Genomic DNA, 23,951 nt, shown 5'->3' with positions numbered 1-23,951 from the left:
GAAAATATCACACCAAAGGCCCATGCACGGAGCGTTTTCTCACTGTAGCTAGCTTATTTATCCGAAAGAAGAAATGTACTTTTGAAGAGCAAGGAACGAATGGATCACAAAGGAATTAGTAAGATTCCTTCCTATTATGATTACTTCCCTTGCGAATGTTCTCCGAAAGGCTAGCTTTTGTTTGTGGAATATCATCTGACGCTTTGCGAAGAACTGTTCATTTGTGGAATACTTTTTGGCACTATATCAACAGTTGGCCAACACTTTCAGGTGGAATTCATCATTCCGGATCTATGATAAATAGCGTCTACAAATCTACCGATCCATGAGAATTCCGATAGAGGCAATGTAGCCATAACTTACCTACGACGGATTGAATGAAACTCTGCGTTAAAGTTAATCCGCTACACAACAATACACCAACAACACGTACCCTATCTTTTCGGTTGGTCACAAATAACTATTTTCTATAGATGATACTGAATTTAACAAGCAAAGCGCCAGGAGTTTAGCCGGCCGCAATCGAACAACATACAAATGGCGCGCAAGAAGCGGGGAAACATGCGGTAAAACAAACGTCAAACATTCTACCATTTGTCGCATGACGGTTGGTCTGGTGGTCCTTTGATATGACAGCGTGCAACATTTCACATATTAGTGCAGGAAAATTTCAAAAGTGAAAAATTTCTTGCTGCTATCTATTGAAATTAATATTTTTTTTTTACACTAACATACATTTACGAAACATTCATTTGTTATTGCCACATTTGCATAATTTATTTTCTAATCCAACTGAACGTTAAAAATCTCAACAATAAAACCTAATCGATACAACTGAAATAAATACAAAGGAAGAATACCATCACCGCCGAAACGCTTGTCCGCGCTCACGGGAGAATCGAAGATCGTTCTTATACCGTTTCGATAACTCCACGCTTTTTCTGGCGCTCTTCTTCGGGCGCAATGAATGATGTTTCCTCCGATGTGGGGCTTAACTCCGACGGCACGACCGTAGCGGATAACGGTGTTATGATTGGTGCGGGAGTAATGGTGGTACCAGCTAACAACACATTAGGAATGATCGGATCTTTGACGGAACCGCTCAGCACGCTTCCGTTGCCACTGTTCCCATTTCCATTGCCACCTATGCTCGGTGAGATGTTGACCACACTTAGCGGCTCTAGCGACAATCGAGAAGGAGTATGCGAACGGGATGGATTGTTGGACGAGTTGCGCGACACAGGACTAGAGTTTTGTGAGCGACGAAAATCTTCCAGTGGTATTTCTTCCGAACGTGGTCTTGGTATGCGAGGACTCGATTCCCTCGAGCGAGGCGTACTCGACCGGTTACGTGAATTATCACGCGATTTCATCGAACTCGATCCAATACCAATCGGTTGGCTACTCTCTCGCCGTGCAGCTCCCACGGGTAGTTTCCTTCGTGCACCAGTTGGTTCGCTAAAATAGAAAAAAAAAACAGTTATCAAATCTACATGCAAAATTTTTCATTGCAAGAATCTGCCTAAAAGGTAATTTAACTCATTTCTTACCCTTCAGTTGAGCGACTCGCGCTCATCTGCACGCGGCTAACGCTCCCCGATGGCATACTGTCACGTCTTAACGCAGCTGCCACACCGGGTACACGGTTGCTGGTAGAAAACAGGGGACGATGTTCCCTCCCTTGGCGTGCGGACGATCCATGCCGTAGCGACGGCGTACCACTTGCCGAAGATCCTCCCGCCGCGAGTGATGGAAAAGACGTTTCGTTCAACTGTCCCGGAATTTCCAACAGTTGCGCTATTTGAAACATTTTCTTTTGCCTTGCTTTGCTGCGTCCCTTGGTCAACCTCTGCTTAGCTGCCATACACCGAATATGATCGTCAAACATAAACTTCGCGGACAGTATGGGCGTACGATTGTTAGTCGCACCACCTCGATGGATGGTTAGATGAAGACTGCGCGAATCTTCCTTATCACCGTTCACTTCCACATCCTGCAGAAATCCAACGAATTTTGCAACACCCCATCCTAATCGTTTGCTGTCCGGTTCTACCAGTATGAGCTGTAGGATATCCATTACCAAAAACCGTCGATATTTCGTCCCGTCTCGCATGACTACGGTGCAGGCAATAAGATCACTATTATCTACAAAACAGAACGATATTTTATTACAGTAACAATGCTACAACAGCAGTCGCCATTAACACCACTTACTCAAATCAAGCGCATTATCTATTTGAACACATTGGCCCAGATTGGTGAGCGGAAGCAGTGTTTCCTTTTCTCCCGATGTTGACTGGCACATTCGGCGCAGTAGAAAAAATACACGGATTGCACGGCGGGCTTTCTCAACCTCCCCGCACGGTAGGCGACGGGTGAATCCAATGCCAGTCAGGGGCGTTCCAGTCGGTGGTAACAGAATAGTAGAGTCATTGCAGAGAAATTCCACATTCAGTGTAGATTTCACCATTTCGTTATATCTGTGGTCAAGAAACATTGGCACATAGCATTACATCGTAAATTAAGGCAATCAAGCAACAAACGCAACGTTTCCACTTACTCGTCTTCGAAAAGGTCCAAGAAAATGTCTTCCGATTTGTAGAAATTTTTCAACACATTCATCGCCTGATTACGGGATTGATTCAGAGCAGACAGATACTCTTCCGGCACGGAAGTGGCAGAATCTTCCATACCGGTGCCTATTATCTGACCGAGAAGCTTCAACGCTAGTTCCGTGGTAACGAGTCGTATCCGGCAGGCTAAGAAGCACATCCAGACATAAAAATAAATGTTAAAAATTTCACCAAAACTGCGAATTTGTTTCATTCGTTACTCACAAGGTTGGCTAGAAATGTTAACGATCTGCAACAACTTCTCGATCAGAACCACATTATACTGCGTGCGGTTTGTAGGCGACGAGCGATTCAACACAATCTCTAACCATTCTGAGTTAACACCTAGAAAAGGTCATGGATAAAATTAGATTAATCGTTCGCTAATATAATGCATAATCTCAAACAAAATAAAACTAGAAAACGTCACTTTTACTGCCAATGTTAGTGGTTGATGGTGTCTACTAATGGTTGTTTCAAATTAATACCACAAATACATTTGTTTTCACTATTCAGTGATAGATACATAGAAGCATGCCAATTAGCCAACCAAATGTTACAGGCGTAAATGTTAGCAAACTAATTTTTATCAACCACCCGTGTTCATAAATTTTGCATAGTGGCCGACAGGAAAATCCATATTTAAACGTAAAGCTACACATTAAGATTATACATTAAATAATAGATAGATAACTAACCGTCTACAAAACCGGCACCAACAGCGAGAAGAAGTGTTCATTGCAACGACACGATGATACGTTAGTCAGGATGTGCAAAATTCGAATAATCATTTCAAAACAGCAGCAGCAATGTTAGTATGAAAAGTAATTTAAAGTTAATAGTGGCAAATATTAGCTGTAGTGTAATGCGATGAGCAGATGAGAAGATGTAAAGCGTGAAGGAAACGGTAAGTTAAATACAATCTGTGAAGTAACTATCGCAATTAGCGTTTGGTTAATCGATGATAGCCATTTACAAAAAAACCCCATTGTATTACTAAATCCCCTGGTACTACTGCTATTACTACTACTGGCAGTAATTCATACATTCTTCATACCTTTATTGTTGGCAAGTGCATAAAGCAAACACAAGGCCAACAGTGCTAGAAAATCGTTCTCGGTGCATTCAAGTGATGATAGGACCATGTCGAGAAAGGGACGATTCGTTTCGGGCGTTCGGTAAGCATTGAGCAGGAGCTTCTCCTTTTCCTCATCGGTGATGTTCACCTTTTCGATCTCTTCTGAGAGCGTTGGCGGACTAGGAGAATCTGAAATCCGAGGCAACAAATGTAATGAAGAAAAGTATACCACGAGTGCCATTTGCAGCTTGCTTACTCGATATGGGTGGTTCATTGTTGGTTGAAGTGCTGGAGCTACTGCTAACCTGGCTTTTGTTGCTACTACTGCTGCTACTGTTGGGGCTTTTATTACTACCACCTCTGTCATTGGTTCGTTCATCTCCCAAGTGTAGCTGCTCAACGCCATAAGCTGCCGTAGACGGTACCGTACTTTCCAACGCTTCTTCCAGACTTTCCACCGGTTGAACAAATCCCAGCGCTACCACCTCCCGGTTGTCGATGTAAGCGTTCAGTACCTGGGCAGCTCCCTCCTTAAAAACGGTGTGATCCGCGTTCAGAATCACCCAGGTGAGCGCATTTATCAGTGGCCGATGCGTTACTACAAGAAACACGAGCGACAGCAGAAACAAAGCCACGACACTTGCAACGCGTGGATTGTTCATCTCTTTGATGTCAATATCGACCACCTTGTTCAAGACGGCCGCAAGGTTACACGTCACCTCCGCCATCGACATTGGCGGTGAGGGTGTAAGCGAGAATATGTACAATGGCACGAACAGCTTGTGCAGCAGGTGCTCGGTCAGGACGGCATTCAGATCGGCAATATCGAGACAGAGTATATCGTTCAGATAATGTAGATGATCCAAATGTTCCGCTACAAGGTTTGCCAAACGGTGCTGGGATTGATGGCTGGGGAAAATAAACGAACAGTACTTCGTTTACGGCATGTTTCAGTGTAGTGGTGCCATTTACTTACTCAATGTCATTGCGTACGCAATTGTCCAACTCCAGGATATGTTTCCCTATGAACCATACTAGATTGCTAAAGTACGGTGCGGCCGTTTTGTCGCGTATGAACTGCAACATGTTCGGGTTTTGCACCCTGTAAACGTTCAAGGTAATCGTACGCACGGCAATGCGTACCATCGACTCGGGGTGGTTGAAGAATTTGATCGCTTCCGTGTAGAGTGGAAAATCGTTCGTATGCTCATTGTAAAAGAAATGTATCGTATGCGTGTTGAGCTTGAGGCTCAACGTTTTCAGAAATAATATATAATACCCCATTACATCTTCGTCGGAGAAGTCAAATTTGTGTACTATGATCGAATTGACCAAGTTATTGCTAAGCAAGTAATCTGAAAGTATAAGGAAACACCGAATGGTTTGTGTTAGCATTACGGAGCGGAAGTATGCTACGCGCCATTAAACAACGGCGTAATGCATGGTGCATTTCGCGCATTACTTACACAGCGACGTCTCGTTACGGATGTTTTCGAACAGGATGTTCAGTGTTTGGAGCAGTTGTACGCACACGAAGCTAGATCCTCCGCTCTTTTGGCGCATAATATGCAAAAAGTAGGACAGCATATTCTTTTCCAGAAAGAAGCTACGAGAACAATAAAATACAAAAACAATGAACAAAGAACAACAGCCAATAATGTAACTGCGGAACAGCGAGAACTCACTCGAACACGGAAGAATCATTTTGATCGCCCCAAATCAGTATTTCCGCTATCGAACGTAACGATTCCACCAGCAGTCCTCGGTTACTTTCCGACACGGTCGTATTACGCTCCAGTACGCTGTACAAATATTTCAGATGATCAAGTGAAAGACGATTCTTCGGGCGATTCCATCCACCCCCAAACCAGCTGCGACTCCGAAACATTTTCAGGGTCACAGGGTCTCTAAAGGTGCGCTCGATTGAATGCTAGCGTGTGCTAAAAGTGGAATATTTGCAATAAACCGTACGAAATCTAATGAGATTTTAATAGCACGTCACAGCACATCTTATTATAGTTTTTTCGCACTTTTCCTACAGCACTACGAAGGAAAAACAGATAGCGCACAGATGGGTGATGTTTTTTTCTTGCTAGTCTGACATTACGTTAACACAACAGTTCACCATGGGTAGGGCTTCGAACAAAGCGAATGACGTTAATTTCGGTGTCATTTATAAAGCACGCCATTGAAATTATTAAATGGTTCTTATTACATAAAATAGCTTGTAAATATTAGTGTATTATAAAATAATTCTAACATTGCAGATAAATAAGAAATGCAACCGGTAAACTCAAGGGGCAGGAAATCTTCAACACCACAGCATAAATGGAGAAAGCCGATGAATGTAAACAAATGGCGCTGTCAAATTTGCTCTGAAAATAAACCATAAGAAAGCGGCCCGCTGCAAACATTCTCACAGAAATTAGCAATTAAATTGGGTAAAATCATCGTAAAATGGCGCTCTCCATGCAAAAAAGAAACAATGTACGTAATTGGTGTGCTCTGTGATTTAGTTCGAAGACTCATGTGATGATTTATTTCATTTTTTGCAGGTTCGTTTACCTCCGGAAGTGAATCGAGTGCTGTACGTGAGGAACCTTCCATACAAGATAACATCGGATGAAATGTACGATATTTTCGGAAAATATGGTGCCATTCGACAAATTAGAGTGTAAGTTGCTGCCGTATGGTTCACATAACCGAATATTGATATTAATCAGTGCATTTCTTTTTACAGAGGAAACACACCAGAAACTCGTGGTACCGCCTTTGTCGTGTACGAGGATATCTTCGATGCGAAAAACGCACGAGACCATTTGTCGGGATTCAACGTATGTAACCGGTATCTGGTGGTGCTTTACTACCAGTCGACCAAGGCATTCAAGCAGCTCGATGTCGATAAAAAACAGGAAGAACTGGACCAGATGAAGGCGAAGTACAATATCAGTACGGAAGAGTTAAAGAAATAATGTTTAAGCAGCTATTCTGTAATCCAAGTAAATGTAAATTTAAACAAATGTATCCATTTTAGTGTTAATGTGATCCAAATTTATATGTTTTTATTCCCCTATAGTTTAATAGCGTAATATATGATTGAGAAAGATGATCCTTTCGCCCTTACTTCGGTACCTTTATACTAAGATACATTTTGCCCTGTATCGTCTGCTTGACCGGGTTGATGCGTTTCAATATTTGGGTCATTGTTTCCACCAACTTCTCGCTGGAGACTCCCGTTTTCTTGTTCTTAAACTTGGTTAGCAGTTCCGTTGTAGTCATCGGCTTGCGCATCAGGTACCGTCGAACTGCCTCTTCGGTTATACCGTAATCACTGAAAGAGAAAACGAAAATGTAAGGTATGCGGCATGTCATTAGCGTCGATCATCGCACTTACTCTTTGCTAGTCGCGTTAACGATTCCAGCAAACGTGGGCGGAAGCGATGGTGTAATGTCCGTCTTCACTTTCTTGGCCGGCGTGGACACAGGACTGTTGCTGTTGTCCGAACCCGTCAGATCTGTCGTTGGCATATTAGAGCCGGTCATCTTGCGTTTGTTCGAATCAAACTGACTTAGGCTCGGCGATGCAGAGCGCGAATTGTTTGCACTGGACAAATTGGAACTAATACCGTCTTTGCTCTTTTTGTCCTTCAATTTCTTCTTAGGGCTAGCGGTATCCGAATCCGAACTGTCCGAGCTGAAATCACTGGACGAATCCTTTTTGTCGGATTCCGATTTTTTGCTCTTGTTCTTTTTGGCCTTTTTCTTCTTCTTGCCCTCCTTGCCTTCCTTTTCTTTGCCATCCTTGTCTTTCTCCTTCGATTTGCCGTTCTTCTCGTCTTCTTTCTCTTCGTCCTCCTCTGATTTCTTTTCCTCTTCCTCCGAGTCTTCATCTGAGGTCAACAGTTTCCGCAGCGCGTCCTCTTCAGCCACGGATTTCATCTCCTTCACCACCTTGGCATCGTGATCAGACTCACTGTCACTCGAGTCCGATATGTAGTCCAGCTCGCGCCCTTCCTCGTCACCATCATCTGACTCTTCGAACGCTTCCTCATCAACGTCTCGTTTCTTCTTTTTACTGTCTGCCAGCGCTTTCTTTTTGTTCTTTGCCTTCTTGTCCATGGCATCATCGTCGCTATCCTTTTGTTTCGGCTTTCCCTCATCATCGTCGTCACCGGAAGAGGACATCTCGTCTGAATCGATCCACTCGTCCATGTCACTGATCTTCAAATCCTTGCTCTTGCCACCCTCGCCTTTCTTGCTCTTCGTTTCCTCTTGTTCTTCGCCATCATTGTCCTCCCCTTTCTTTAGACGCTTGCGGAACATCAAGGAGAAGTAGTTCATCGTTTTCTTGCGCCGGCCGTACTCCTGTTCGGCTTCTTCCGCCGACAGTGCCTTATAACGATTTATTGGCTGGAAATTGTACCATTCGTTTAACGGATACGCCTCAATCGCTCCGTCCGGCGCATGGGTAAACACGTAAAACGCTGCATTCTCGCCAACTCCACCCTCCCGGATGCCGCGAAACATTTTGCCACTCTTACCGCCGGCACGTAAAATCCAGGGCTGGGCCTCGGGTTTGTACTTCTTTGCGATTATACCGAATCGCTTGCGGCGTGCCTCTTCACGCAAATCACGATTGAACTCCGACCCGGCACCAAACTTGGGCATCACTTCTTCGATTCCCTTAAACTCTTTCTGATTGTTTTCACGCTCCATCTTCACCGTCCGCCACTGGGTGAAATCTACATTCAGCGTAGCGTTGAACCGCATCACATGATACTTCTTTTTCAGATTCTTGGGCACACGAATCACAAATTCCTGCACCGAAACTGGAGCCCCCGAACCCGAAGCACCTGGCTGACCGCCAGTGCTGCTCTTCGAGTTCTGTAAATAGTAAAGGTTATTAATGAAGTATGCGGGTTGGATTGTGTAGATAACAGCACAATATTATAACTTACCGATGGTACACTCATTCTACAATTTACAGTACACCTATGCTTTGGAGGAACTAAACTGAATCACTGAACTTAAAACACAACAACAATTTACTGCACACGAAGCACGTACGGTGAAGCGAATGTTTTTCACTCTCGTTGTATTATGACCACAATGGCGCGAATATGGTCCGTCATTCGGGTGACATTTTATTTAATAAATATGTTAATTGATAGCAGCACCATTGTAATGGGACGAATAATTTTTTTTTTTGTTGAATTGCAGTGCTTAAACTTTTCATTTCCAGCATTAGTTTTCGTTTAGCAAAAAAATATTTAAATACTTATTGTGCGAGATACTTGTCCCTTCGAAGTACGACTGTGGAGCAATCGATATTTTGACAGACTCGTTAAATAAAAAAGAAAACCTAATTCAAACGACCACCTGGATGACAATTTATGCATCATTTATTTGTATAAAAACCTTTGAAACTCTTCATCAGCATCATTTTCTTGCGCTAAATGATACGTTAAAGTTCCAATTATTCAGGTCTAGTTTGTTTCCATCTGAAAGTCGTCCCTTTACACGTTTTTCAGTTTTACAAACTTCTTTCGTTAAGATCCAACGTACAAACACCTGCTCAGTTCCAGGTTGGATGTTTTTCAGTTGCAATTAGCTTTGACGAAGTAATCGGACGGCTGTTTTCATTGGTTTCGTAGCGCCAAGGTCGTGTTTAGTGTGTACCAAGTTTTTGAATTTAGCAAAAGGCACTACAAAAGCACCGAAATTGCCGTGTATGCCACTGTATGCCTGCAGCGTATCATCAAGTATTACTTGTGTGTACAAAATATGAATATACGGCGTTGCGGACACCGCAACACACGACGACGAATGGTCCAGTTGTACCAGTAGGCGAAGACCCATCATGCCTACGTGCTCTGTTTTGATTCGCTGTGCACTGTGCGTCGGAACGGTGCTACTGGCCACGGTTGTGACGGTGGCACTGGGCAGCAATGGCCAACAGCAATTACCGAAACTGCCGGAAGACGCGTCGGCCCCCGTCGAGCAGCTCCCATTCTGTGCCGAAGATGTGCCCCAACAGCGTGACCTTAACGATGGGTAAGCAGACTTTTTCGTAGCATGCAACTGCAACGCGCACCACTTTCGCTCGAAACATGTCTGGACGTGTTTTGTCAAGCACATCCCAACAAAACGTAAACAATTATTACAGCATAATGAATGAGGGTTGATAGTACGTGCGTTAAAGTTGATGCGTTTGCTCTTGTCTTCTGATCGCATTGATCGATTGACGATCGCTAATTAGAACGATATTTACTTACAACTCTACCGTTTGACTAGTTGATGGTGATTTGACCTACTCTTATCTTTCCTCATAATTGAAAAGCTCTCCAAAACTCAGCTACTTTCAATTATTGGTGGTCAGGTAATTCTTATCGGTCAGGTAAATACATCACCTTATCAAAGGACTCAATTGCGTCATCATTTTGAGTGGGAATTTTGACTCAAATTCTAATTAATACTTCTGTGGATTAGGATTATTTGGCAGTTGGAGTTAGTTCGTTCTTTCTAAGGTCAGTTGCAAATAGTTAAATATTCCGTAGCATCGTCTGATAACAGCGTTTGTGGCTGCGCAAGCACATCGATTGTGGGACACACGTCTACCTATTTGTTTGCAGAGTCTGTTTTTGTCTGACTCATACTGAACTGTAGAAAACAAATCGTTTTGGCCAATAAGCAGCTTACAATTGCTTAGGGCCACGAGGAAGAAGTAGGTGTCTTTTTCAGTAAATAAATGAAGATATCGCTTATTTCTCGAATATAGAATAAATTGTATAATAACAGTTTTAGAAATTAATTAAAAAGTAACGAATCAGGCTTAATTTTACTTCCTGGGCTTTGGTCACTTTCCAAAATTGTTATACTTTAAAAGCAATCATTTTTTTATTAACGTTTATTTGTGTTGTAGTAGCGCATACCAGCGAGCTTTTTTGCATTTCAAAGCACTTGGGGTATAACATTGAAGAATATAGATATCACTCACGTCCACAGCTTACAGTTCGTAGTTTTCATCGTAATTTTCCTTAAACTCCAACAGTCGTTCGATCGATTCCTTGTAGTCCACCTCCTCCAAACCACACTCAGCAAATCGTGGTATTTTCGGTAACCGAATTCGACTAACTTCACGATGAAGCGCATTGAGGCCATCCCCTAAATCAGACGACGATTGAATTGCAGCTAAAGCCGGACAATGCTGTACGTACAGCGCAGAAGCTTGCGCCAATGGACAGTCGGTGAGGAAACCGTTGTAGCCAACTCGTTTGTCGAACAGTTCCACCGGGAACGGTTGCCGCACGGTCATAGGACTCTGAACCGAAGTTACGTGCGTCATGCTGATCTCGAGACTGCAGGAATAGAAGAATTGTAACATTTCGCTCACATTGTTGCATCTGTACGCAGGCATTATCTGTTGCCGTTGGGCAGATTTGGCTGTTGGGGGCCGCTTTAGACGATTCTGTGGCAATCCTCGGGCACACACGGATTGTACGACGGCACGATTGCCCACGTTAACGTTTGGAGAAAGCTGAACGGTCAAGCTTTTACCATCCAATTGATCGAGACAGTCTATTAAATCTTGCGTGTCACCTAATGGAAAGGGAAAGATTAGTCCGGCTGCAGCCATCTTTCGTCCGTAGGCATTCAAATCGCTGCACATGCCGGAAATGTAACTTCCTGCACCGGCTGTAATCGATCCCTTTAATCGATAGCGCAACGTTACTGTTTCTAAGAAGCTCGCCAAAATGGCGGATGTTTGATAGAAATTGGTAGGATCGTAAACAAGGTTAGGAAGCGAACGTGGCTTGGTCACATCGCGCCAGCAGCGGCTCATAGTTGATAGGGGCACAAACAGCGAACACTGTTCGGATAATTGTGCAAAAGCAAGTGCTGTATTAATAACGCGTATAGAATCGCTCATGGCTTCATCGGCATTTTTAAACATTGGTGCCTTGGGCGAAAATACTGGAAATATGAGCGAGGATTTGCTGTACTCATCCTGCAGATGCTCGAGCAGCTTGATTGCTAGTCCAGAAAATCCATCACAGCAATCGAACAACATTTGAAATCCCTGACAACCATCGCACTCTTCGATGTACTGCCGCACACGGTCAGTAAAATCGTCCTGAAAGTCGTAATCCTTCCACAGCTCCATACCGTTCATAATAGTATCGAGTTGGGATTCTTCCTTGGTGTGTGTATACCTTTCGATGATGTTTAAACTTCGCGGATGGTATCGGGTGTAGCTAAAATCTATCCAATTTTCAACCGTATTGGAAAAATTGTAATCTTTTTCCGTTGCCTCCTCGCTGTCGTTGGAACTTCCGGCCTGAAGGTCCGCTTGGTAAGGATGTTTCCCAGCGGATTTTTCCTTCTTTATCACCTCAACCTTTCCAGTTTCCCATCCGATGTCAGTAACCTCCGCAGGGTCCGATGATATTTGTTCCGGATCAATCGGTTGTTCGTACAGGTCGCCAGTGCGTGGCACATGCTTCAGAGTCCCATTCAAATCAACCATCAGCAGGCGTGGTGTGAAGGTAACCTGTCGTTGTCTCGTTTGACCTTCTCGATACAGGATCGAATGATCAATTTCTGACGGTTTTGCGTTGGGATCATAGTTGAATGAAGATTCCTGACGGGTAACAGTTCATATACGTAAGATCATGTTCGGATTCTACTCGTAGTCCACAAACCATACCTGTATGTTCCACCAATGCGTACCGATGTAGTTGGAATAATTGCCCAATTGGAATGTTAAGATTTCACGTGCCATTTTCGGGTTTGGATGTTTCCGTAAGTTATTTCGCTACTCTAGCACGATTTCCACGATGTTCGACGCTCGTCTAGTAAACAAACATCACCTGTCAAGATACAAACAAAGCGCTACGCAGGGTTGTATTGCAACGTGAGAGTTGTTTACATGACTGGTTTGAAAGATTCGCATGTGCATTCAACACGTGCAAGAAGCCGGCTTTTCTGAATGGGGTTTCGTGAACAAAAAAATATTTGAAAACGTAACAATTCGCCAAATAAATATAGTGTTAAAGTTTTCTTGCATGAAGTGCAACTTTAGGCTAATATGAAAATGTTTTCTATTTCAGATTGGTTTTCGTCACAACGTTGGACGGTAAATTGTCTGCCCTGGACATGCTGAACGGGGGTGTAGAACGTTGGAGTATCCAAACTGGCCCAGGACCGCTACTTTCCTCGAGTATTCACCGTCTAGAACTGACGAACAATGGAAAATGGGTTCGCATGATACCGTCGCTCGGTGGAAGTTTGTACAAGTTTGATGGCGATTCTATCGAACCTATTCCATTCAGTGCAGAAGATTTGCTCAAATCTTCATTCAAATTTTCTGACGATCTGGTTATATCTGGCGGCAAGGAATCGCGTTCGTATGGCGTGTCTATGCAATCCGGTCAACTGATTTATATTTGTACGATGCAAGGGTGCAAAAATGCGACAGAATTAGCGATGGAATCGACTGGAGATGGCAAGTACGGGCCGCCCGAAGATGATCGACCGTCCGCTGGAGCTGGTACACTAGATCCAATGCAGGAAGATGTACTCGTTATTCGACGACAGACACAAACGGTCAGAGCGGTCGAATCACGCACCGGTAGTGAACGTTGGAATTTTAGCATTGGCCATCATGAGCTGGAAAGGATGAGCAACGAAGACTGCCGTGGAGGCAAGGAACGCCGGGAAGTGAATCCAGTAATACTTGATCTCGAACTTCGGGTGATCATTCCGGAGGGAGTGATCTGCGCCGTACGTAAAAGCGCACCGGGTGAGATTGTTTGGCGCCACAAGTTTGATGTGCCGATTGTAAGCGCATGGCGAACGTCGGATAAGAATGACGATCAGTTGGTCGGTGTTGATCTATTCGATCGTACGGACTGGTTGTGGAATGGCAACGTGGATGATGATGAAACCGATCGACCTCCGTTGATAAATCCGTCTTTGTACATCGGTATGCATGAGAAACAACTTTACATACAGGAATCGCCGACGATGCTGAACGAGCGGGAAGAAAAATTGCATGACATTGCATTACTAACCGACGAAAGTAAACTTCCGGCAATTCCGTGGAAACCGTTACCAGCAAGCCCTTCTGTTGCGGGTTTGCTTACAGATGGGGACAGTTCTGGTCAAGTTGTGAAGGACGAAGACGACACTGGCGAATCAACTGCAATTGCACGTTCGGTACTATACGCATCGAACTATATCAATGGAAATGGATTCTTTTTAGTGTATGATTCCGATCGTGGCGAACAGTGCGGTCAGACTGAGGACGTGTCGAACAGTACTGATAGTACAAATTACAGCCAAGATGAGCATTCGGTAATGGATGCTGGAGACGATTTGAACACAATGTTCGATGCACCTGTCAAGGTAATCATCGTGTCGATGTGGTTCTGGTGGAAGGAAATACTTATCATTTCCATCACGACCGCATTAATATTGAATATGATGCTGAAGTTACGGGCGGAAAAACCACCGGTTATGGTAGTGGTCGAACGTAAGGTAACAGTTCCAATCCCGACTGCAGTGGAAGCAGTGGAAGAGTTCCCGCCAGCGATACGAATGGGTACGGTGCGCAGTTACTCGGAGTCTAGCTCATCGAATGGCCCACCGGCAATAGTGGAAAATTACATTTCACGCTTTCGAGATGATTTTGATCTGGTGCAGTGCCTTGGAAAAGGCGGCTTCGGTGTCGTGTTCGAGGTTCGCAACAAATTAGACGATTGCCGATACGCTATCAAGCGTGTGGTGCTACCGAACAAGCAGGAGTCAAAAGATCGTGTAATGCGTGAAGTGAAAACGTTGGCCCACTGCGAACATCAGAACATTGTTCGATATTTCCATGCTTGGGTTGAAACACCTCCACCGGGATGGCAAGAGCGGCACGATCGTGAATGGATCGAAAGGAACTGCCTTTCGACGTCGATCGACATTGAAACACCGACCGATACATGTCCTCCGTTGTCTGGTGGAATGACTGCAGCTACGGCATCTTCGTTTGAGGTAGGAATGAAAAATTCTAGGCTTCAAACATCGTCTGTGCAATCGAACCTGTGGATGCCACGGTTCCCAGAGCCAAACTTTTCCTTCTCCAAAGGAATGGGTGATGGACCTACGGTGAAGCGGTATGAACAGAGCGACAGTTGTTCTTTTATTGAGTTTCGCGCCGAGGGCGATCAGGACAAACAACGGACACATGATGATGGCGACGATACATCCAGCTCCGATTCCGACGACTTAGATGAAACGTCGGGAATGGAAGGCAACGGAAAGCAGAGATGGAACGAAGAAGCGGATGTCGATGATTCATTGGATATTGTTTTCAAAGAACCGTCCCACAGCGAAGGCATTACCTCTAATGGTTTAGTATCCCAGCATGCTGTATCGATTGATGTTTCGTTCTCGCCTGAAGCTCCATCTCAACCAGTGATGCTACATGGTGCCAGCAATGGCACAATGGAGCAGCCGGAAAAGCAGAACCCATTCCGTAAAACACACCGTAGACCACTGTCTCTTGATCTCACCAGTAGGGGAAATGTGCGCTGTTTCCCCGATGATCCGATTGCACGAAGCACGGTAGACCATAGCACACTTCCTTCATCCACTGAACAATCGAAAGCCAATTCTGCGAAGAGCAATAAAATTTATCTCTACATTCAAATGCAGCTGTGCCACAAGCAATCGCTGAAGGAGTGGCTCTGTATGAACGGGTTCCCATCGCGGCGAGATAAAATTGTGCCAATTTTTGAACAGATCGTTGCCGGTGTTGAGTATGTTCATCTGAAGGGATTGATCCATCGTGATCTCAAACCGAGCAACATATTCTTTTCGCTAGATGGCAGGATTAAGATTGGTGATTTTGGACTCGTGACAGATTCGAGTGATCTGCAGTACGATAGCGAGAACAATATGCCAACCATGGTGCCCAATCGGCACACGCGGCAGGTTGGCACGCAGTTGTATATGTCGCCGGAACAGCTAAAGGGTTTGCCGTACGACTACAAAGTGGACATCTTTTCGCTCGGGTTGATCCTGTTCGAGTTGCTCGTTAGCTTTGGCACAGAAATGGAACGTATCTGCACGCTAAAAAACGTGCGTAAAAGCAAATTTCCGGATAATTTTGAAGAAGAGCACCAGCGTGAGGTTTGTATAGTGGAATGTTGTTTCCTACTTGTGTAACTATAAATGTGATGTTTCTTTTCAGTTTAAACTACTAACGTTGATGTTGTCTGAAACACCCAATAAACGACCAACGACGTTTGGTATCAAGGCTCATCCACCGTTCAAGCGAATCCCTTCTAACAAATCCACCAATGCACTGGGCGTTGTGGATGAGACGTTGGTCGTTGATAGCAATCCCGGCTCTACGAATGGATCGTTTGAATCGGACGATGGTGAAGAATGGCACTTTGAGTTGCCACCGCGCAGAAAAGACAGCCGTACTTACAGTACGTCCGGGTCCGGATCAGGCAATGGATCCGCAGGCGTACCAGGCCCCAATCAATTGTGCTTTTGAAGAACTTGTATTACCTGGGATCACAATAGGAGTGCGGCTTATTGTGATGCTGGCTGAGTTGCCAAGTGAAAATGTTTAGTTGTAAGATATTTATGTCGTCCCACATGGTTGTTACAGTCTTAACGCATCCCGGTGAGGTATTACGTTTAGGAGTGAAAACGTAAATATTGTTTTAAAACTACGTAAACTAATCGTAAACGACGGATGGTATTGAATGAGAGTTATGAAAATAAGTAATAAAGTGATAAAACTGTAAATAGTCCCGATAGGTTTTTGAAGCTCCTATATTTGATGTACCACAAACATTCATGTGTCCGGTACACACTTATTTTTTCGCACGTTTTCCTTCGCCCTTCTTCGGTGGCGCTTTTCCACGAAGCGCACGTAATCGTTTCATTTCCTCCTTGAAATCCTGATGTTCGTCCCGGAACAGGCCATACTCGCGAAGTTTCATTGCTAGAAGGTGTGTTTCAACGTGCCGTGGATACCAGTTCACGACGTAGTCTCGCTGATGGATTGGTTCGTCGCTGAACATCTTGACCACCTTCATGGATTGGGAATTCGTCGGACGGGCCACTTCACCAAAGATCCGGTTCGAAAGGTAATTCATCCGGCGCGCGTACGTCGTCGTAAGTTTGGTAAGTTCTTTGTACTTGGACATTATTTTATTGTGCACTGGTCAGAAACCGCTATTATCTATTATCCACTAATCGAAAGGAATTGTGTAATTTGATTTGTTGACAAAAAGCATTTGACAGTGCACGTTTCTTCCTGTGCGTGAAAGAAGCCCTAAAAGTTTTTGACATGCGGCAAATATCACCGCCTGCTCAGATTGTTTACATCGTAAACGCGGACTGCTACATATAGTGCTATCGCGGCTAAATTTATTATTTTCCAATATGAAAGACCAAGAAACTCCAGAAAACAAGAACTTGCTGAAGTGCCGTGAACAGTTGTATCGAATGATGATAAGGTTTGCATACTTTTGATCTAAATGAAGTGGTGAATCCGTTACTTATCTCATGGTATCTTGGCTTCTTCCTTCGTGTAGTCAACTTTTCTACGACGGACATCATGCTGTTGCGGTAGAGCTGACCAATTTGGTACGGGCAGATCCTCCCTGTCCACCGAGCGATCGGCTGATGAACATTTTCAAACAGGCCAATCAAATTGAACAATCGAAGGAAAGTAATCTGTTCGATGATTTGCCCTGCGGGTTGGATCTGGAGTTTGAAACGGAAGGTTCTACACTGGCACCGGAACCGGCATCCTATGAGACGGCTTATGTAACATCCCATAAGCAAGCGTGCCGTGCGGGTTGTTTCAGCGGAGATGGCCAGCTTGTGGCCACCGGCAGCATGGATGCTAGTATAAAAATACTCGACGTTGATCGTATGCTTGCCAAGTCTGCACCGGAGGACATGGAACCGGGTCGCGAACAGCATGCTCACCCTGTCATCCGAACGCTGTACGATCACACAGACGAAGTAACGTATCTGGAGTTTCATCCGAGGGACCCAATTCTTGCTTCCGCGTCACGCGATCACACCGTGAAGTTGTTCGACATTTCGAAAGCGTCAGTTAAAAAAGCCCACAAGGTACTGAGTGACTGTGTGCCGGTCCGATGCATAGCGTTTCATCCGACAGGCGATTACATGGCCGTCGGGACGGATCACAACGTTTTGCGAGTGTACGATATACATACGTCGCAATGTTTCGTGAGCGCAATTCCATCCCAACAGCACAACAGTGGAATTACGTGCGTTCGTTACGCGACCTCAGCGAAGGTGTACGCAACTGGCAGCTTGGATGGTTCGATAAAGCTCTGGGACGGCGTCAGTGGTCGCTGTATCAATACATTCGCGCAGGCTCATGATGGAGCGGAAATATGCTCGGTTGTTTTTACAAAAAATGGCAAATACTTACTATCATCGGGACAGGACTCGCTGGTTAAACTGTGGGAACTGAGCACAAGCCGCTGTTTGATTGCGTATACCGGAGCGGGAACAACCGGTAAGCAGGAACACCAAACACAGGCCATCTTCAACCACACCGAAGACTATGTTCTCTTTCCGGACGAGGCAACCACTTCGTTGTGTGCATGGAACTCGCGGAATGCATCCCGTTGTCATCTGATGTCCCTGGGTCACAATGGAGCAGTGAGGCACATTGTTCATTCGCCTACTCAGTCCGCATTTCTCACCTGTTCGGACGATTATCGTGCGCGTTTCTGGGTACGACGTACGACTGCTCATTAATTTTAACGATGACGTTAAATTGTCATGTAATTGATAAACTTTAAAATAACTCCTCTTTGCACTAATCAATGTATCCATATAAAAGTAATAAATAAAACATCCAACCAAAAGGAAAATCCGTTAAACATTTTAAACGTACGAAATTTAGCTTCGAGAAACGATGCGAGGAAGCGACATTTAATTTGTTGGTAAACAGTTTGGCGTGCGTGAAATAAACCCGCAGGCATAACATCCACAAGCAGCTGTCATTCAGCTGTTTTCGGTTCACGCATTTTGCTACACTGACGTTCGTAAACTTTACGTCTTCGAGAGCTGTTTACTGAACAAAAAAATCCATAAGTGCACCGGGTTTAAGTACACCAGGAAGGTGATTGCTTGCAGCAGCTTAAGGCGGAATAGTCGATACAGGAAATGCCACCGGCATCGACACGGTGAGAATGTTTCGCAAGGATGACATTTTTGCAACACCCCAAGAGCGCCGGAAGAAGTTACGCTTTCGGGGTGATTTGGCGGCGCACTTCAATCGTGATCCCGTCGGTTCCGGGATAAATGGAACGTCTGGCAATAATCGCATTGAGGAAGTTTCATCGGATGACGATACAAAACGGTTGAATAATGGAGAAACGGCACCGGGTAAGCGAACTAGTCGGTATATACCATCAGTTCATCGTTGCAATAATACTTATTTGTGGTTTGAATTCTCATCTCTAGAGCGACCAGAACGTGGTAGCCTGTACGATTTCGTTCGTATAGAACTTACCAGAGGTTATGTGCTGGAACACGACGAAGAGCGCTACTCAGCACGGCGTGAGAAAATATACTCGTTCCTGAAGATTCCGCGCGAGCTAGAATGCTTCATGCTGTACGGTGTGCTACAGTGTGCCGATTCGTTCCTGTACATCTACACCTTTCTACCGATAAGATACATCCTAGCACTGTGGGCACTAATTAGCAGACCGATCGCACGCTGTCTCGGATTTCGACGTCCGTCCCAAAGGTTACTGGCACCGGCAGAGATTTGTGACCTACTAAAGGGCACCATATGGATAATCTGCAGTTACACGCTACTGTACGTCGATACGAACATGCTTTACCACTTGATCAAGAGCCAGTCGATCATTAAGCTGTACATATTCTACAACATGCTCGAAGTGGGCGATCGCTTACTGTCCGCATTCGGGCAAGACACGATCGATGCATTGTTCTGGACTGCAACCGAGCCAAAGCACAGCAAGCGGCAGCACCTCGGCACGATTCCCCATTTTTTGTTCGCGATCGTGTACGTGACGTTGCACAGCGTGCTGGTAATGTTTCAGGCCACCTCGTTGAACGTGGCCATCAACTCGAACAACAAAGGTTTGCTGACCATCATGATGTCGAACAACTTTGTTGAATTAAAGGGCAGTGTGTTCAAGAAGTTTGACAAGAACAACCTCTTCCAGCTAAGCTGCAGCGATGTTCGCGAGCGGTTCCACCTATCCGTGCTGATGCTGATCGTGCTGATACAGACGATGAAGGAGTTCAGCTGGAAGTCGGAACAATTTTTCGTGATGATTCCGGACTGTATGTATGTAATGTTTACCGAGTGTCTGGTGGACTGGATCAAGCACGCATTCATTACGCGGTTCAACGAGATACCTTGCGATGTGTATCGGGAGTACACGACAAGTTTGGCCTACGATATGACGCAAACGCGACAGAAGCACGCATTCAGTGATCACTCCGATCTTGTCGCCCGGCGCATGGGCTTCATACCGTACCCACTCGGGGTTATCCTGGTGAAAGCTCTCTACCATGCGCTGTCGTTTGATAATGCTGGTTCGATTGTCATACTGTTCGTTGCGTTCCTGGTGTTGCTTAGTGCCCGTGTGTTGAACACAATTTGTGCCCTCGGTAAGGCTTGTGATCTTACGCAGAAGCACCAGGATGAGCGGAATCAAAGTGGATGCAATCCGCTTACTTCCACACCCCTGCCGAGTAATGTCCGGGCTGCTGGTGGGATTGGTGGCCGTGCGACAAGCGATACAGCTACATCGCCGATCCATCGTTCACATGCAGCACAGTCCGCAAATCTAATCACATCTTCGACCGGTATGGTGATCACGACACTTTCTCCATCCACGCCGCAATCGACACCGATGTCGGTGGGCAAATCTACAAGCTCGTTGGCAAGTTCCGCGAGCAACAGCTCAACCGACGTGCTGCGCAAAACATCCGGGCTCGGTGCGACCGCTCTGTTTTCCAACAGCGACGTTGATCTAGATGACGTCAAGTTGAACGATCAGGTATTGAACGGAAGTAGCACTGGGAATGGGGACTCCAGCGTAAGTCGTACCCAAAAAGAGGAGGAAGAAAATGTAGCTCGCAGCGTGCCGGATCTTCAGCAAGAGCCAGGGCTTGAGAAAACACCAGGCCGGCATCAGAACGAATCGGTTGGATGTGAAGGAGGAGACGGACCGTTGCACCTTCATCACCACCATCATTACGTGCGGACACATAAACGGTCCGAGTCAGAACCATCGATCCAGCTGGAAGGTGGAGGGTAAGGTCGTCGTACATCGTAGAACGCGAGGAACCCGACCGCTACAGCCAGGCGTTGTTTGATTTTGTTAGTACACGGTTGTAGCAACTTATTTCGATGAAATGCAAATTTTTAATTTTGCCAATCGACTGCGCTCGAATGGTTATTGCTTGCTAAAGCACCAAAGGCTGACACAATGCACGTGAATGTGTGTTTTAGTTTAGAGTTTGTTTTCACTACATTCGCGTCCCTGGTTTTGTTATGCGTTTTTTGTTTGTTTTTTTTTTGTTTACTGGACTTGCGAATAGTATCGTTTTTTTCGGAACCCGATAGGTAATGAAATGTGAAAATAAATAATGGATAAAACTTAATCGTGTTTACGTGCTGTACCTTCTTGAGAAGTAATGACCGAATCGAACAGCATAAACTGATTCGATGAAATACTTCTGACCCCGGTAACGACCTTGGTAAACTACATTTATCTCACCCACTAATCATAAATGCAATAAGTTTTTCTTCTTACAGCAGATAAATATTGTTGCCGGAAGCAACACGATTTTCTATGGATTTTATTTGTAAGCAATTTCTTCTACATAAGAAACACCTTCATTGGTGAGAAAGCGTGAAAACCGCACAGCACAGAAATATGTGTGAACAACACTCACAGCTTCAGGGCACCTCGAGGGAAATTCAGCTTCAGTTGGATCGTTAAAATTTAATTACCACGACTCGTACCGATACCCGGTTTCACGCGATTTACTTTTATCACACACTATTGTCGCTTCGTGTCCGTCATTTTTGCTCGTCATTCCATTTCACGTTACACTTCACCAGAACCGATTCTTAATCCACCACTTAAAGCATAACTGGAGGGAGTTTTATTTTATGATCGCGTTAAGCATCAACCGGCCAACACTCTAGCGCCTGTATAAGGTGTGGTAGCGATCGAAAATTATAGACACCTTTTGGGAGGGACGATGTATCGCAGTACTGCAGTGGCGGTGAAACGGATCGAGTTTAACGCGAGCACCGAGAAAGAGACACTCCGGAAGGATGAAACATTCATTTCCTTCTCCGTTCACCTTATCCCCTAAGATGGTCCTGACCTTTTGCTGCTCATGAATGGGAAAGACAAAAACAAAACAGACAACAGCTGGATGGTTGGTGTAGTGCAGAACGGTTGTATTTGGATGTTTTTTTTTCTTTTTTCGCTTCACGATTCTGCCAACCCATGGATGCAAGCCCCGCAAAGACACATTCTGACATCGAAAAGACAATCGGTTAGCTGCCTTAATTGATAATCTTATGATATGTTATTTTCCGCCCGTATTTATGCTTCGATCGTGACATCTTAAAAGGTATCATTTAATTTAATCCGCGCAAAAATGTTTCCTTCGTTCCGTTCTGCGATTGCCCGTTTTCTTCTCGCGTTTCCTTGTGCACGGCGTGAAAATTGAAGAGCAGTGCGCGCGTTGTGCCTTTTTCTTTCGTTTTTACTTCATGCTTTTGTTTCGTTCTTTTTCTTTGCGCAATCGAATCCATTCGATACAGAGCTGTTCTTTGATGCGAAAACTTACATTTTCGCCACATTAACAGGGTGGTAGAAGATTTTCCGGTAGATGGCGGTAGAAGTACAGGGAGGAACACTCGTCTAGTTGAAGCTCAACATCATTTCCTGAGGGACATCTTGAGCATTTACTCGCCCTTTATCGATGTGTAACTCGAAGAATCAAATTGAAGTCAATAAACTGATATTTGATCCAGCTGTACACGTTGTACAGTAGCAGCGGATAGTTATGATGTGCTGATCTGATCTCTACTTAGTTCGCGATGTAGCAGCAAACGAGGGAAGGATCGTAAAGTGGAGTGTGTTTCAAACTCGCGTAACTGATGTGGTTATGTTTCGCTAATGAAGTACGTTGGAATTATCACGTCTGTCAATCTGTGTGCACCGCAGACTTCACAGGCGGTCGGAGGTCCTTCAGTACTGCAAAATCTTGGAGTAGTAACATTATTTCATCTAAAAACTTTAATATTTGAATATTCCGAGATTTAATATTCTTAGCTGCTGCAGACATTTTGAATATATGAAATAAATCCCTAAAAGATTATTATTACTGATAATTGATTTTATTTTAACTCCTCCACCTATTAACCTGCTTATACTTGAGTACTGCACATCAAATTCTTATAATGTTTCAAAGCGCGTGTACTTCGGTCCGATGGACCGCCGGAACTGTTTTCACCAAATCCGTCCGGCATTCCGATAAGGTTCTGATTGGTGCCACTGCCGCATAGTCACTGTCACTCCGGTGACACGATCGTAGATGGCGGAAAATGGGCAAACAAGCACACCGATCGATACGATCACCTATTAAATTATGGAAAATTATAACCCGCACCGACCGATCGTTCGCGCAGCGTGGGGGTTCTTCGCGTACGCTGATCGCGCTCTTGGGTCTCGGGAACATGCTGGTTCGATCTGCAGTACGATGATCATGCGTTTCCATTCGCATAAAGTTAAACGTGCAAATCGAAGTCAAAGGTGTACATACGCCCCTGGTACGATAGATATATGGGACCGTTCCGAAGGGATAGTGAGCAGAGACCCAGCCGAGAGTGGGTGCGGTCCAACCGAATCCGTTGGAATTCATTGCGTACCATCACTTAACCGTTCTGGCGGCTGATGTTGGCTTCCCGGTGGCAGCATGCCGGTCGTTCGACCATACTCGGTACCAGCAGCACAGTCCATTTCTTGGCACCTTCACGCACCTAAATACCACATTCGTATGCTAATTGCCCGTAACGACACCGGATCCGGCTGACGCGGCCCGATCGACGGCCGGGTTGTCGTTAAATTAAAACAAAACAATTTGTCCAACGATTCATAACTCATAACCGAAATGCGATACTCCCGGCTGGTGGGTGA

At 44.9% G+C, this 23,951-nt stretch overlaps 8 protein-coding genes across 8 annotated transcripts; 4 read left to right on the top strand and 4 right to left on the bottom strand.

The window, feature by feature from the left end:
* Positions 1-911: 911 nt before the first annotated feature.
* On the bottom strand, positions 912-5,578 carry LOC128719203 (protein CLEC16A homolog). Its single transcript, XM_053812826.1, has 10 exons — positions 5,376-5,578; positions 5,157-5,296; positions 4,667-5,045; positions 3,947-4,599; positions 3,670-3,879; positions 2,838-2,957; positions 2,561-2,759; positions 2,215-2,480; positions 1,551-2,145; positions 912-1,458 (listed from the first exon to the last, which is right to left on the bottom strand). Exons 1-10 carry the CDS (start codon positions 5,576-5,578, stop codon positions 912-914), a joined length of 3,312 nt encoding a protein of 1,103 aa, XP_053668801.1.
* Positions 5,579-6,147: 569 nt separating this feature from the next.
* Positions 6,148-6,662, top strand: LOC128719277 (splicing factor 3B subunit 6). The gene is made up of 3 exons (XM_053812901.1): positions 6,148-6,177; positions 6,246-6,364; positions 6,431-6,662. Exons 1-3 carry the CDS (start codon positions 6,148-6,150, stop codon positions 6,660-6,662), a joined length of 381 nt encoding a protein of 126 aa, XP_053668876.1.
* Positions 6,663-6,810: 148 nt separating this feature from the next.
* LOC128708091 (general transcription factor IIF subunit 1) lies at positions 6,811-8,663 on the bottom strand. The gene is made up of 3 exons (XM_053803049.1): positions 8,649-8,663; positions 7,085-8,574; positions 6,811-7,021 (listed from the first exon to the last, which is right to left on the bottom strand). The coding sequence occupies exons 1-3, from the start codon at positions 8,661-8,663 to the stop codon at positions 6,811-6,813; spliced, it is 1,716 nt and encodes a 571-aa protein (XP_053659024.1).
* Positions 8,664-9,550: 887 nt separating this feature from the next.
* Positions 9,551-16,243, top strand: LOC128715243 (eukaryotic translation initiation factor 2-alpha kinase-like). Its single transcript, XM_053810127.1, has 3 exons — positions 9,551-9,744; positions 12,801-15,870; positions 15,932-16,243. Exons 1-3 carry the CDS (start codon positions 9,551-9,553, stop codon positions 16,241-16,243), a joined length of 3,576 nt encoding a protein of 1,191 aa, XP_053666102.1.
* Positions 10,697-12,472, bottom strand: LOC128715254 (protein misato). Its single transcript, XM_053810138.1, has 2 exons — positions 12,398-12,472; positions 10,697-12,331 (listed from the first exon to the last, which is right to left on the bottom strand). The coding sequence occupies exons 1-2, from the start codon at positions 12,470-12,472 to the stop codon at positions 10,697-10,699; spliced, it is 1,710 nt and encodes a 569-aa protein (XP_053666113.1).
* A 325-nt stretch (positions 16,244-16,568) lies between the features above and the next one.
* Positions 16,569-16,904, bottom strand: LOC128708137 (28S ribosomal protein S33, mitochondrial). The gene has a single exon (XM_053803098.1). The coding sequence runs from the start codon at positions 16,902-16,904 to the stop codon at positions 16,569-16,571; it is 336 nt and encodes a 111-aa protein (XP_053659073.1).
* A 238-nt stretch (positions 16,905-17,142) lies between these two features.
* LOC128708143 (cleavage stimulation factor subunit 1) lies at positions 17,143-18,501 on the top strand. Its single transcript, XM_053803104.1, has 2 exons — positions 17,143-17,216; positions 17,295-18,501. Exons 1-2 carry the CDS (start codon positions 17,143-17,145, stop codon positions 18,499-18,501), a joined length of 1,281 nt encoding a protein of 426 aa, XP_053659079.1.
* Positions 18,502-18,938: 437 nt separating this feature from the next.
* On the top strand, positions 18,939-21,047 carry LOC128708478 (protein TAPT1 homolog). The gene is made up of 2 exons (XM_053803457.1): positions 18,939-19,134; positions 19,213-21,047. The coding sequence occupies exons 1-2, from the start codon at positions 18,939-18,941 to the stop codon at positions 21,045-21,047; spliced, it is 2,031 nt and encodes a 676-aa protein (XP_053659432.1).
* The last annotated feature ends 2,904 nt before the right edge of the window (positions 21,048-23,951 follow it).

The sequence above is a fragment of the Anopheles marshallii genome, chromosome 2 (assembly GCF_943734725.1).
Source record: "Anopheles marshallii chromosome 2, idAnoMarsDA_429_01, whole genome shotgun sequence".
Taxonomy (NCBI): domain Eukaryota; kingdom Metazoa; phylum Arthropoda; class Insecta; order Diptera; family Culicidae; genus Anopheles; species Anopheles marshallii.
The sequence above is the reverse complement of the archived record's forward strand: the minus strand, read 5'-3'. Positions and strand labels throughout refer to the sequence as shown.

Bases quoted from the DNA above. Each gene is read 5' to 3' on its own strand.
- LOC128719203 (XM_053812826.1), bottom strand. From the start codon at position 5,578: ATGTTTCGGAGTCGCAGCTGGTTTGGGGGTGGATGGAATCGCCCGAAG. The intron at 2,481-2,560 runs GTAAGTGGAAAC...TCTTGACCACAG, and splicing joins TTGGACCTTTTCGAAGACGA to ATATAACGAAATGGTGAAAT. The intron at 1,459-1,550 runs GTAAGAAATGAG...TTTCTATTTTAG, and splicing joins GCGAGTCGCTCAACTGAAGG to CGAACCAACTGGTGCACGAA.
- LOC128719277 (XM_053812901.1), top strand. From the start codon at position 6,148: ATGGCGCTCTCCATGCAAAAAAGAAACAAT. The intron at 6,178-6,245 runs GTACGTAATTGG...CATTTTTTGCAG, and splicing joins CCATGCAAAAAAGAAACAAT to GTTCGTTTACCTCCGGAAGT. The intron at 6,365-6,430 runs GTAAGTTGCTGC...TTCTTTTTACAG, and splicing joins GCCATTCGACAAATTAGAGT to AGGAAACACACCAGAAACTC.
- LOC128708091 (XM_053803049.1), bottom strand. The intron at 7,022-7,084 runs GTAAGTGCGATG...TTTCTCTTTCAG, and splicing joins GTTAACGCGACTAGCAAAGA to TGATTACGGTATAACCGAAG.
- LOC128715243 (XM_053810127.1), top strand. From the start codon at position 9,551: ATGCCTACGTGCTCTGTTTTGATTCGCTGTGCACTGTGCGTCGGAACG. The intron at 9,745-12,800 runs GTAAGCAGACTT...TTTCTATTTCAG, and splicing joins CAGCGTGACCTTAACGATGG to ATTGGTTTTCGTCACAACGT. The intron at 15,871-15,931 runs GTTTGTATAGTG...GTTTCTTTTCAG, and splicing joins AAGAAGAGCACCAGCGTGAG to TTTAAACTACTAACGTTGAT.
- LOC128715254 (XM_053810138.1), bottom strand. From the start codon at position 12,472: ATGGCACGTGAAATCTTAACATTCCAATTGGGCAATTATTCCAACTAC. The intron at 12,332-12,397 runs GTATGGTTTGTG...GTTACCCGTCAG, and splicing joins CGCATTGGTGGAACATACAG to GAATCTTCATTCAACTATGA.
- LOC128708137 (XM_053803098.1), bottom strand. From the start codon at position 16,904: ATGTCCAAGTACAAAGAACTTACCAAACTTACGACGACGTACGCGCGC.
- LOC128708143 (XM_053803104.1), top strand. From the start codon at position 17,143: ATGAAAGACCAAGAAACTCCAGAAAACAAGAACTTGCTGAAGTGCCGT. The intron at 17,217-17,294 runs GTTTGCATACTT...TCCTTCGTGTAG, and splicing joins TTGTATCGAATGATGATAAG to TCAACTTTTCTACGACGGAC.
- LOC128708478 (XM_053803457.1), top strand. From the start codon at position 18,939: ATGTTTCGCAAGGATGACATTTTTGCAACACCCCAAGAGCGCCGGAAG. The intron at 19,135-19,212 runs GTAAGCGAACTA...TCTCATCTCTAG, and splicing joins TAATGGAGAAACGGCACCGG to AGCGACCAGAACGTGGTAGC.